Source organism: Peromyscus maniculatus, chromosome 3 (genome assembly GCF_049852395.1).
Source record: "Peromyscus maniculatus bairdii isolate BWxNUB_F1_BW_parent chromosome 3, HU_Pman_BW_mat_3.1, whole genome shotgun sequence".
Classification (NCBI taxonomy): Eukaryota; Metazoa; Chordata; class Mammalia; order Rodentia; family Cricetidae; genus Peromyscus; species Peromyscus maniculatus.
In genome coordinates, this window is record NC_134854.1 from 73,115,704 (window position 1) to 73,129,670 (window position 13,967).

Genomic DNA, 13,967 nt, shown 5'->3' on the forward strand with positions numbered 1-13,967 from the left:
GAAAAATAAACAAAAACAAAAAAATCTCCAGTGTTACTGCTGTCATCATAAAAATTCTTATTTTGCAGTATTTCCAGATCATGCTAATACTTCAGTAAAGGAGTTAGCTACTTATTTTTGAACTCTTTGTGAAAAACGACTCTTGCATGGGAGTTAGTACATAAACAAAATTACATTTTATATACTACATAATATATATATTTTTTTATTATATTTCTCTATATTTAATGGATAAAAATCACACATAGTAACGCTAACTGTGGGGCTTGCCTATTCCAGAAAGTATATTTTTTATGCATCAATTTAAAGCAATGTTTATAAATATAAATTAATATAATAAACATATCAGACAGTAATGATATAAAATGTCTAACAAATTAACATGATTGAGAAACACACAGGCTATAAAGCAGGCATATGAACAGGAAGAATTCACAACTAGCAATGAGAAGTCTAAGTAACAGAAACATGAGGGAGTCCAACACCCTGAAGTTCACATTTTCTTAACAGATAGAATCATCTTGTGTTGTGGGTGGTGGTGTGTTACAAGCAGGCCCTCAGAATGTAGTGGTGTGGAGGAGCCATGGAGTCTAAGATTTTTGTTGACAGATCTTACTGAACAGTTTGGTGAACAAAGTCACAAAGGAGATTTGGGGGGCAGCTGACTGAAAACAGTATTCAAACCTCGTTTTCTGACGAGCTAGGAGAAAGCAGAACTTCCTGGGCATCAAAAAACTCAGAAAGGGAGTCGGTGATGGACAGCCTGCTCTCGTTGGAGAGCTGGTGCACCAGGGCTCGGCTTTCGTCCCCTGAGTTTTCCTGGAGGAAGAGCAGAAAGAAGATTGCATATATTTAGAACAGCCTCAAGAGAAACACAATCCACAGATGGTTGACTCGCACAAACACTGGGTCACAGGCCCATGCAAACAGGCAACACAGAGCAGAGGTCAGCTTCAAAGGAAAAGTGAGCCTCACGAGAAACAAAACGAGAAATGAAGTTCCCTCCCAAAAGGATGCTTCACTTACGGGCATGAACATTGTTCAGACACGTGCGTGCCACAGATCTCAAGCACAAGCCAATTTTGTTCCCTTGAGGAGTAGGAAGGTTCCAACACTGAGTTACATCCTCTTACTCTCTACCACTCAGGAAGCGTCTTTCTAGTCTAAACTCCCCTCAATGCATGGCTGATTTCAAGCAGGGTGTCCCAGTGTGTATTCAGAGGCCAATATCCTGCTTCCAAGGACTCGCTTAACAAATAAACTCTGTGTTTTGGTCCAGAGGTACCCATGATGGTAGATCATTCCTTATTCATGGGTGAGTGGGATTAATTTCCTTGTCTCTCTTCACCCACATGACTCTTAAGGGGAAGGAAACTTCAGCCCCCAAGGATGGCGCCACAACTTAGCAGAGTAACACTGCTTTTTCCTCGTGTTCCTCCATTCTCCACGCCACTGAGTCCAGATTCATTGAGAAGGATCCCGGATACTCAGGGGATGTGCTTTCTAGTCTATCTGCAAGTAAAATTTCAACCCCACTCAATGAATCAAGCAAATATTTGCATATTGTCCTCATCCAATCATAGATGAACATGGACCTATACGAGGCTTCTGACCTGTGGGCATGTACACATTAGACGAGAACCACCAACAGACCCTGGGCTACAGGAAGTGGGAGACAAAGTTGACCTTAACACTGACTCTTGCAACCCAGAGCCTGATTAGAACAGATTTAGGACAAGATAAGTCCTTGGACTCCTGAGTCCCTGGTCAGCTCAGACACTTCACTGGCCTGCTGGGGTGGCTTCAGAATTGTCATGCATCTGATAAGTGAGTCACAGAACCAGATGGAAAGAAGTTCAGACAGATGTGTCACGCCCAAAGGTCTCATGAGTTCAGGATGTCCCTGCTCATCTCATCAACAGATACTGTGCCCAAGGAGGTCCACTGGGACAGGAGGCCTCAGCAGTTTCCTAATTAACACACAGCAATGAGTCCTTTGAATGTTAGGAGCAGAGGGAATTCTGCATCTCTCCTTTTGGAGTCTTTCTACATCAGCCCAAGGTACGGGTTTAAATACTTTATACAGCCTCTAAAGGCCAGCTTTCTCTATCCCCTACAAAGATCTCCATGTACGGCAGCTGCTTTCTTTCTAATTTGACTTTTTGAAATTTAACATATAATTACACCATTCCTCCCTCTAACCCTTCCATGTATTTCCCTGCTCTTTCAAATTCATGGCTTCTTTTTCTTTAACTGTTACACACACACACACACACACACACACACACACACTTCTACATATAGAAGTACTTCATAACGTTACTTGTATGGACATTTTCAGGGCCGACCATGTGATGTTGGATAACCAATGGAGGGGGGGATCTTTCCTGGGAAAGACGTCTGCTCTCAGCACCTCTTAGTAGCCTAAGTTCTTTGTCTAGGGTTGAGGCCCCCATGAGATTTCCCTCTGCCATGTTATCACATCTTTAGGTGTCCCATTTGTTCGGGTCTTATGTAGGCAGTCATATTGGTGAGCCTTCACCCATCAGTAGCAGGCGGTTGCTTTCTTAAAGGAAATAAATGCCTCTCTCCTCCGAAGACCCAGGCACAAGGCTATGGAGCTGAAGGTACCACAGTGCCCAGCAGGCAACAGAATCTTCCCACGTCTCCTGTGGGCCCGACGTTCGGAGAGGCTCATGATTTATTCACTTGTGCTTCTCATTAATTCATCACCACACCTACCTGCTCTAGATTCCTCCTCCCAGACTGACAGGTCAAAAGGATTTCCTGACTTATCAACACTGAAAGCAAGACATGTTGAAAAATCATTACCTAAAATAGTTAGGCGCAGCTGTGTTTTGGATTTCACTTTTAAAAGGGATTTCTAAAAATATAATGAGGTATCTCAGGGGTGGGCCAAAGTGTCAACATCAAGTTCCTTACATTTCCTATGTACTTAGGCATGAAGTCTGAGGGTAAGGTAGGGTATTTTTAGGGAACTGATTTTAGACGGACACCTGTCACATGAGGTCAGGTATGGAATTTTCCATGTGTGGTAATATGTTGTTCAAAACGTTTGGGCTTTGAAACATTTCAGATTTGGGATCCCAGCCCCTACCTGTTCTTGGTGTCCCATAACTTCAGCAACAGCTTACGATCTCATACTGAAAACACCAGGACACCTGCCCTCCAGCACAGCTTTTCAAGGATCACAGGGTCTTATTTAAAATAGGAACACAGTTCAGCAGTCACTTCCCTCACTGCAGCTCAGGAGTGGCTATCTACCTGTTGTGCATATTACAACGAACTAAACATAAAAAAAGGAGGGGTGGATAACACCCCAAATCCCATCACACTGCAGCAATTGCTACAAGCCTTTGGACATTTTCTCACCAATCTTATTATTCACATACTTTTGTTTTGTAATAACTATAATCATACAATTTACAAACATAATTAAATTTTCTCAGCCAACAATGCATTAAAATAACTTTTCTTAACAGTAATGTGTTCTTAGCATAAAAGCAGTATGTGTTTGAATAATAAAATACACAAAAATGCAAATAGAGTAGGTACCTCTCAAAACACCCATCACTCATATCTATTAAAATACTGGTGTACCTGGGCATGGTGGCTCATTATCGTAACCGCAGAACTCAGAAGGCAGAGTCAGGAAGACTGCCTTGAGTTCCAGGTTTGTCTGGTTTACATAGTACATTTCAGGCAACCAGAGATACATAGTAAAACCCTGTTTAAAACAAACAAACAAACATACACACACACACACACACACACACACACACACACACACACACACACACGTCTAGAAAAAAGTTGTGTAGTTTTTGTTTTTAAGCAGGGATCAAACTGTCCATGTGTGTGCCTTGTCCATTACATTACTTGACCTTGTGAATAGGTTCCCAGGCCGGGAAGAAGTGTCTGAGAGAATGAACTCCAACCAACAGGTGTTTTATTCCACCTGTGTGTTACAGAGGGGCAGTTCAGTTCTGTACTGGAAGGAAGGGCAGCTGCAGACTGCAAATCCAGGGAGCATCATTGCATGTCTTTACACAAATCTCATTATTTCTTCAGAATCATTTCCAGAAGTAGAATTACCAAAACTGTTTAAGACTATAAACATGGGATTACTAGTTACTTCGATATTTAAGAAACTCTTTTCTCTACCACCACAACTTAAGAAAATGTTGTGCTGATCTGATTTTCATTTTCCTTAGACTGATTGTTCTTTATAAAAAAGAGAGCTGTAGAATGTTGCTGTGGGACAGGCCAGGAAACGTGGTGCAGGGGCTTCCTTCTGAACACCTGTTTGCCTGTGACCTTAATAGTTCAACCACGTGCCAATGATATTTCTAACCAAGTGTCACAAAAGATTATCTAGAGCTAGAAAATTGCTGTCCCCTGGTGATGTCACCACAGCAAAGGGTGAGGTGACTCTCTCTGTGGGGATGCTGGAGTGGATGAGTCTGCTGAGGCTCGCTGTTGAACAGCACAGGAGATGGAGTGATGCCCAGTGCACAATGCTGACCTTAGTAATAATACACAACTACTGGGCTGTGTCGTTGTCACGCTTTCTAGGCAGTATTTTAGACTGCACTCTACAGAAGGAAAACTGGTCAACAGTGAACCAGCCACAGGCAGTCCTCCAGGAGGTGTCCAGGGGAACACACTCCAATCACAAGAGAGGAGACTCTTGCTCAGAAGCACTGAAGTGGGACAAAAAGCAGACAAAGATGACACTCATGTTCTTTGTTGGTTTATAGCAAGAAAATGCAATGCTGTGAGCATTTTTATAGTGGCTTCTAGCATAGAGACTTGGTGTCTAGTCAGCTCTACCATCTAGGCTGTGTCCACACGCTCTACAATACTCACTCACCAGTAAGATAACCTGATGATATCCCTGAATATATCTAAGTAGTTAAACCCCTCAAGACAGACTTGGAAAATGAAAGGTTTTTTTTTTTTTTTTAATCCCTCAGAAACAAACCCCAGAAATATGTATGTTATGCCTGGACAGTGTGAATTATGTATCTACTGTTTGTTGATTTCTTAAGTTACTCAGTATATTAAGATGTTGCACATGGTTTTTTTGTTTTTCTTTTTTAACCTATGCAGTTAATTCCCCCTCTAGAGATAGCATTGTGTTTAATAGCAACACTTTATACATATATGCATGTTATTTTTTTTTCTTTTTGGGGGTTTAAAAGACAAAAAAAAAAAAAAAAAGAAAAAAGAATCAGCTTCCAGGGGCTGGAGAGATGGCCCAGCGGTTAAGAGCACTGGCTGCTCTTCCAGAGGACCTGGGTTCAATTCCCAGCACCCACAGGGCAGCTCACAACAGTCTGTAATTCTAGTTCCAGGGGATTTGATACCTTTACACCAATGCGCATAAAACAAAATTTAAAAAAATATTTAAAAAAATCAGCTTCCAACACATGAACTATGAACCAAAGGCTGAGGGGCCCCCAGCTGGATCAGGCCCTCTGAATAGGTGAGACAGTTGATTGGCTTGATCAGTTTAGGAGGCAACTAGGCAGTGGGACCAAGTCCTGTGCTCATTGCATGAGTTGGCTGTTTGAAACCTGGAGCTTATGCAGGGACGCTTGGCTCAGTCTGGGAGGAAGGGACTGGACCTGCCTGGACTGAGTCTACCAGGCTGATCGCAGTCCTCGGTAGAGGATTTGTCCTGGAGGAGGTGGGAATGGGGCGTGGGCTGGGGGGAAGGGGAGGAGGTGGGAGGGGGGAGAACAGGGGAACCCGTGACTGATATGTAGAACTGAATGGAATTGTAAAATAAAATAAAATAAATAAGAAAAAAAGAAAAAAGAAAAAGTTACTCAATATTATTTGACCCTTGTCCACAGATTAAAAGTATTGTCATTGATTCAGTATTATATAAGGCTGTCATTTCACTGAAGATATTTTTCTTTGTTTTTACTTAATGTGCCTTCTTATTTTTGAAACATTTTCTCTATTTAAAAAAAGTCAAGTTTAGTTAACATTTCTTTTGAAAATTTTTATTACTCCCCAGTTTAGGAGATCCTTATTCTAGCAGTTTGATATATATTCAAATTGATTTTTGTCTCAACTTATATTTAACTTGGATCTTAGCACACAGTGGAAGAAAACCTAAGCTTCTTTTCAAATTGCTTTGAGCTGTGCGGACCTAATTTATTGAATAATCTGCCTTTTTCCACTGGATTTAGATGCCTTTCTTATCCACGTATTTCCTTCTTTTAGAAGGAGGAACAGAAAGCCACGTCCACGCCCCAGACAGTAATTCCCCACCACACCACCACCCACTCGAGGAGGAGGAGGACCCTCCAGGAGCACTCTGTCTTCAGGATCAGTCGGTTTTCTTCTTGACACAGAGGTGGGAAACTGAGGTGAGAACACACATTCTGGCCTCATGAGTTGTGAATTTAAATCCTGATTTGATTTTATTAGCTGTGTTTCTGGTGGAAGCTATTAAACCACTCTGGGCTTTACTTCTCCTGTTTCTAAACTGAAGCTACCATCCCCTACTCTGCAGAGTCAAGGTGAAGGAAGAATTTGTACAATAATGTCCAGTGGTTGTTTGATCCCAACCAAAAAAAAAAAAAAACCAAGTGAGGAAACCCCATATATACATAAAATAAAGGGATTAAGTATCTTAAGTTTGGTTTTTTTTTAAGTTATAGATGTTTTAAAGGTGATTTAAACGGGATTTATTAATTTGTTTGGACCGGGATCTCACTATTATCTAGACAGGCCTGGAACTCACTATCTAACCTTGGGCTGGCTTCAAGCTGTCCTTTTGTCCGGGTCTTCTGAGTGCTGTGATGACACTTGTCCCCATCATGCTCATCCTTAAATGCCACTTAGATATTAGACATTACTCCCACATATCTCACTTGACCTTTGATTTCTAATCTAAAATATATAAGATAATCTATAATAATAATACAATCTTCAATATTGTCCTGGTGATATTAAAATGCCACATTTAGGAATCCATAATAGGACTGTCTTGAGTAAGTTGAGGGGGTCATTTCTAAGAAGAAGGGATCTTGGGGTTCAGTATCTGGGCCCAACACCAGCAGCAGCTCCTTTGTACAGCCAAGAGGTGGCAACAGGAAGGAGATAAACAGCGGGAGGCCAGACAGGCAGAAGCCCGTGGACTGAACCTATCGTTGGGGACCGTCCTTCTGCTGTAGGGTGTCTGAGGCTCCTGGGAGTCACCTACAAAAGGTACCTCAGGGGGCGTGAGGTAGCTCAGTCTATAAAGGCACCTGCCACCGTGACCCAGATTCAACACCGAGACCCCACATGGTAGAAGGAGAGAACGAACTCCTGCAAGTTGCTCTATGACCCACACATGTCCTGTGGTGCATGTTTGTATGTGCACTTGCACACACATATACACACTAAATAAATGTTTTTAAAAATTTTAAGTACACACACACACACACACACACACAAACAGTTTAGGGGCTGTTTTTTTTTCCAGTCTATGTGGTCATTCTTATTTATTTCTGCTCTTATTTCCTGAAGGCAACAATGGCTTTTCTTTGCTGGGAAAGTTAGCCTTGAGTCACTCGGTGGGAAAAAAAAAGTCTAAACCATGGGAAACAGAAGCTGTCTGAAAGAGGAAATAAATGAGACAAGCACATAACCAACCCAAGAATGCTGTGGAAGGACAAGTTCAAGGCTGTGGTAGCACCCTTCTGAACAGTTCAGCGTGTTTCAGCTCTCTGGTTATTCCTTTTTTCTTTTTTTTTTTTGTTTGTTTGTTTGTTTGTTTTTTGAGACAGAGTTTCTCTGTGTAGCTTTGTGCCTGTCCTGGAACTCGCTTTGTAGATCAGGCTGGCCTCGAACTCACAGAGATCCGCCTGCCTCTGCCTCCAGAGTGCTGGGACTAAAGGCATGTGCCACCACCGCCCAACTGGTTATTCCTTTTGGAGACTGGTCCCAAAATGTGCATTTTTGTAGACTTGAGCTTTGGGTTTTATCTCAAAACACAAACAGCTTGAGTGATGCACCCTGAACACTGGACACGGGCTCACAAATGCTACGTGAAGGTTATCTATTTAATCATAAAACATATAAGTGTGATTTATATGATATTATGTATTATAAACGGTAAGAAGAGCCTGGAAATCAGTGTGCGATTGGAGATGCCACAGTGCCTGCAGCAAACGATGCTCAGTGACGGCCAGACCCGGGAAAGTCTGGGCCTGTGTCAGCTCATGTGCACACCTGAAAGGGCCTGAAGTGCCAGGCCCTCAGGGGAGGGTGCAGGGCTGGTCTCCTGGAGGTCTCCATCCTCAGCTACCGCCATGAGGGTGTGGCTCTGGCCTGGAGCATCATGGGGCCTGTCAGCAGGTGTGTGCTGCATCCAGGACAGGTGGCCCGGTGTCTTGGCCTCCACTTCCTTCATCCTCAGCTCACACACAGAACTGGGACGGTGTGGGTCTTTTACAAATGTATACGCGAGCCCTCTGTGACCTCCCTATGTGTGTGAGTGTGGGGGTGCACAGTGTGTGAGAGACATGTGGGGGAGAAGACACCTGTGGGTGTCGTTCCTCAGGCTCTGCCCACCTTTTTCTTCTTCTTTTGTAAACTATATGAGGAGGTCAGAGGACCACTTTGAGGAACTAGTTCTCTCCCTCTGGGGCCCAGGGATCCAACTCAGCTGTCTGGGATTTGAGGAGAGAGTCTTTGCCCACTGAGCCACATCACCCTGTGCCCACCTTTGCTGGAGAGTGGTGACAGCGTTTTGCTGGCCTGAAACTCAGCATGTAGGCCAGGCTGGCTGGAGAGCATGTCACCCAACTGTCTCTACCTCCCCATCCTAGGATCCCAAGAATGCACCATCACACCTGTATTTTTTTATGTGGGTTTTTGGGGGTTCCTTGGCATTTTATTGACTGCATTAGCTCCCCAGCCTGCTTCCCTATCTTCATTTTAAATCTAGCCAGTTTGTTAATGGAAAATTTTGCACATCTGAGTTAGACATCTGAATACCAGAGACACTTATAGACAGCTGCCACCTTTCCTACCCATTCTTGTTTTGCAAGGCTCACAACGTATTTTTCTGAAATTGCTCATTTTAAACACATTCAAAGGACCATTTGGGGCAAAAATCCCAAGCCTTGAGAAAAGACCTCATTTTGTGTGTGTGCATGCATGTGTGTGTGTGTATGTGTGTGTGTCTGTCTGTCTGTCTGTGTCTCTGTGTGTGTGTCGGTGGTCTGTGGGTTGAACTAGGGCCCAAGAGGCAAATGACCACTCCATTGCGTCTCAGTAAAAGGCCTTCCGAGTATGAGTTTACTGACAATAGATTCTGATGGTAGTGCAGTACTTCTGCCCTTAGGAGTACAGAGCTGTGTTATGAAAGAGGAAAAACAAAACAGGAAGGAGGGGAAAGGCACGGTTACGGTAAAGACGAGCATGGCTTTTGCAGAGCACAAGAAGCCTGCAAGGACCTGGACACTCTGGGTCACAGACATGGAGGTTTCTTCAGAAACGACAAGGAAAAGCCCCTGTCTTTCTCTGGCCCCCACTCAGGTGACACACGGTGAAAGGAATCACACTTAGCGGGAATGAGGTATAGAGACACGGAAGGACTCGCGGAAGAGACAGCCGACCAGTGTGCTGAGCAGCATTCTGCCGGCACAGCTTCGAATCCCACGTGCTCAGCCAGAGCTGGGCTGTGGCATCGCCAGGGGAGGCCAGGAGCATGGCCGCCACTCAAGGGGGTGGAGCACAGAGCGATGCCACTGGACAGAGGGCTCTGGGGACTGGGTGGCAGTTGCAGAGAACAGTCATCAGAGGAGACCTACCCACCTCTGCCAGGTTGTCCCCCGACTTGGGAACAGCGGGAGAGTCGAGGAGCAGAGTTTCCGCATGGATTCTGCGTAAGCGTTCTTTAAGATCTGTGTTTTGTGCTAGGGCCTGGAATATGTTAAAAATAGCAGGGCTTTATTAGTAAATGGACAGTTCAGGAAAACGCAGCAGCGCGCTGGGCACAAGCAAGTCTAGAAGCGAAGATCCCCCTGGACAGGACCCCCTAGGGGTGTGTCCATCCAGGCTTTTCCCATTGCTCTCCAGCAGGAGGCTGGGAGGTAATAAATGGGTCCGGATCCTCATTGTTAATCTCGTCTCCCAGGTGGGAAGAGGGTTAATAAGGCTGCAGAAGGAAGCCGTAGACACCATCAGCTTTTAAAACTGGTGATTCACAGGATCTTTTCTTCCTGCCATGCTGATCTGTGGAGCGGCCCCCCAATCTCACCAAACCTAGTGATTCCTAGTCCCTCCTGTCCTTGGCAAGATGCCAGCGGACATGACCCAGTGTGAGTTCATTATCACGCTGCTGCACTGGACCAAAGGCGAATGCTGGTGACTTACTCATTTGGGGAATAAGACGGTATACTTTTCAAACAATAAACAAGCAACCTTACTTACACATCTTAAATGCTTACAGACCATGGTGCTGGGTGTGAGCCATGAACATAAAACAAACTACCCAAGACCTCTAGTTCCTCCTGGGACTGGCCCAACTCCTATCTCAACCTCCCTGCCAGGACCCGGCTCACGGGAACAGGAAGCCGTGTACTTCCTTCCCTTGGCACCCCTGTGCATCAGGACTATAGGTCTAACTTTAGGAGGGGCAGACTCTCGTCACTGCCTTGTCTACTGCCTGCATCTCCACAAGGACTTCCTTTTTTCCTTTCTTATCATCACTGTTGAATGTATGAAACATGGTCCTCCCTCTGTAGCCCAGGCTGGCCTCTCCTCCCAGGAGCTGGGATTACAAGGACACCAGGGCTGGCTCTAGTTTTACTTTTCAGTGGCCACAGAGGACAGAGGTGATTCTAAGAACCCTTAAATCATTTGAGAAACTCTGAACAAGAACTAGGGTCATATAACCACATATAACAACCCCTTTGGGGCAACACATCACTGTTAAAGTGGCTAGAATCTTAGCAAAGCCTAGAAGTTGTGGTAATATCTATTATATTATATATATTTCAGTACCTGTATATTCATCTATCCATTGTAATAGTTCTGTGATTATTCTAAGAAGAAATAGTTATGAAGAAACAAGTCGCCGGGCGTTGGTGGCACACGCCTTTAATCCCAGCACTCGGGAGGCAGAGGCAGGCGGATCTCTGTGAGTTCGAGGCCAGCCTGGACTACCAAGTGAGTCCCAGGAAAGGCGCAAAGCTACACAGAGAAACCCTGTCTCGAAAAACCAAAAAAAAAAAAAAAAAAAAAAAAAGAAACAAGTCTTGGGCTAAATCAGAAATCTAAGCCAAAAGGGAAAGAAAGTATCCTGTGTTTTATTTTACTTTTTTCTAAACTGTTAATGTGAGTGCGAGTGCATGCCTTAAAAAAGGTGATGCAAATCTGGTCTGGAAACTGTAGTCCAGTAAGTGTAGCCAAGCAGATTAGAAAGAAGACTGGACCTCTGTGAGAAGGGGAAGGGAGAGGAGGTCCAGGGGAAGGAACTTCAGGGACCCCAACATCAGAGGGACCTTCTATAAGCATTAAGAGCCACACAGACAGGAACAATGAGAGTGTGTACCAGCAAGAAATAAACCTCAAAGAAAAAGTGGAAGAACAGCTGGCACAGCTGTTCACCAAGTTCCAAAAGATGTCTCTTTCTCTCCAACCTTAAGAAAGGGATTCGGAGAGCCAGGCATGGTGGTGCACGCCTTTAATCCCAGCACTCGGATGGCAGAGTCAGGTGGATCTCTATGAGTTCAAGGCTAGCATGAACTACAAAGCAAGTTCCATGATAGCCAGGGCTGTTACACAGAGAAACCCTGTCTTGAAAAATAAATAAATAAATAAATAAACAAATAAACAAAATTTAAAGATGGAGACTCTACATATGAAGTGAGCCAATATTATTTATAAATTTTTCTTTCAAAAATAGCATAATTGGGCACATGGCTATAATTTAAACACGTGGGAGGTGGAGGCAGGACCACATGATTCCATGAGGCCTACTGGGCTGATATCCTGTCCTAAAAAAAACAAAACAAACAAAAGATAGCACAGTTGGAATTGCCACTGAATGAAAGCATCCGAAATATCTCCAGCAAGCCAGCAAGTACTGTCCATCATAACATTACGTTGTAACAATCATTAGTTAACAGTACATTGGTAGCATTGTTTTTCTCAGCAGCATGACAAATTGAATATCTCCAGCAAGCCAGCAAGTACTGTCCATCATAACATTACGTTGTAACAATCATTAGTTAACAGTACATTGGTAGCATTGTTTTTCTCAGCAGCATGACAAATTGAAACCATGAATGGGTTTTTTTTCCCCTCTGTACTTATGTTGGTTTCTGGTCACATGATCCTAATAGTCATTCCCACCTGACCCAAAATACAAGTCAGTGGTGCTTCATACAGTAGTGCTACATGTGCATGCATTCTTTCTTTTCTTAAAGCAGGAATTCCAAAGCACAAGCAAGGAGCAAAGAGCAAATTCGTTTGCTGTTTCAAAGGTCCTCTGGCTTCTTGACAGAAGTCAAGGTTCAAGTGTTAGACACCTTCAGCTGCTCAGGTAACATAAGGACACAGCGTATCAACGGAGCCCAGCCATTCCGAGCAACAAACGGAAGCTGAGAAAATAATCATGAGTGACAATGGCCAGCTGGAACTCACCTGAGGCCATGGCAGTGGTCTGCCTGACAATTCCTTCATGACTCATCTCTGTGTCCATGAGAGGAAAAGCTGAAGGTTTTGTACTATTTATTCAAATAAAATATCACTCACATATTTGGAAGAGCATTAAGTAGGATCAGCACTTTGCAGTGGAGACAGAAAACGTGTAAGTTGGAAATTTCTTGCTGCCATGTGTTATTTGTTAAGATGATCTAAACTTATGATGCCTCAGAGCCACAAAATCTCCCAAATGTCAAACTTTGTAATCATTAACCAACAAATGTCTGCAAGACTCCCAGACAAAACATACAGTAAAAGCTTGATAGAAACAGAAAAATTCAGAGAAACTGGAAGAAATCAAACTCAGAGAATTGAACATTCAAGGAAATCCTGGCTACTATGGTTTGGGATTCTTTTGAATGCAAAAGAATCTTTCTGAAGAAAGGCTTGAATATCATTTGGATAATTTGTTTGGTTTTTCTCCCCAAGATTCAACTCAACCATGAAAATCATCCATTTTCAATGCAGCCATTGGAAATGGAAAGTATTCGTAGTTCACAAGCCCAGCCGCATTTGCAGACATTGATGGAACAAAGACACATACATCACTTACAGATGACAGAGCGTGTTTCAGCCCGACGACCTGAGCAGAAGGCGGGGAGGAGGCATCCAGCTCCATCAACTGCTTCAGCTTGTCTCTCTCCGTCGATATGCTATTAAAAGCCGACCTTAAAGCGAAGTAAACTATAAAGATAGAATCATTACAAGAAGGAACAAGGAAGAGGCATAATTAAAAACGAAATGCAGAAAACTGTATTTCTTACACAAGACTTTAGCGAGGTATTCTGAGTTCGGTAAATATACATTCTACATCGATTTTTAAAAGCACATTGAATGTGTGGGAGCAAACCCTAACAGAAACTGCAGGGTCCAGTGACAACATGTAGCAACATAGGTTCTTCAGTTTAACCTTCCTAATCCTGTGTAGGATGCTGAGAGCGGGAAAGGCCTCTGTAGGTAGCAAGGGACACATGGGGAGACTGTGGGGCTCAATTTTGCTGTGGACTTAAAACTACTTGGAAAAATATAATCTATTAACATTGACATACACTTGGCAATCCTAAGGCCTGTGCCCGCTAAGGCACTCCATGATTTTATGACTTAGAGGTTTAAGACCACCAGTATTTACGTCCTTAAAGGCTAGAAATGGTTAAGAACAAGGCTTGCTGGCTATAAGGGAAAGATGCTATCACTACATCAGAAAAAATGAGACCATAACTCAACCA

The 13,967-nt window shown here is 43.5% G+C and overlaps 1 protein-coding gene across 13 annotated transcripts in view; it reads right to left on the bottom strand.

The window, feature by feature from the left end:
- Positions 1–13,967, bottom strand: part of Osbpl3 (oxysterol binding protein like 3) — a 185,858-nt gene that overhangs the window by 43,650 nt on the left and 128,241 nt on the right. For 10 of the 13 annotated variants that reach the window (XM_076566785.1, XM_076566788.1, XM_006982186.4 and 7 more), the window contains 3 exons: positions 13,295–13,425; positions 9,847–9,954; positions 685–819 (listed from right to left, as the gene is read on the bottom strand). In XM_076566785.1, the coding sequence (XP_076422900.1) occupies positions 685–819; positions 9,847–9,954; positions 13,295–13,425 (374 nt within the window). The remainder of the gene's footprint in view (positions 1–684; positions 820–9,846; positions 9,955–13,294; positions 13,426–13,967) is intronic. The other 3 variants (XM_006982188.4, XM_006982187.4, XM_076566787.1) reach the window with 1 other exon arrangement.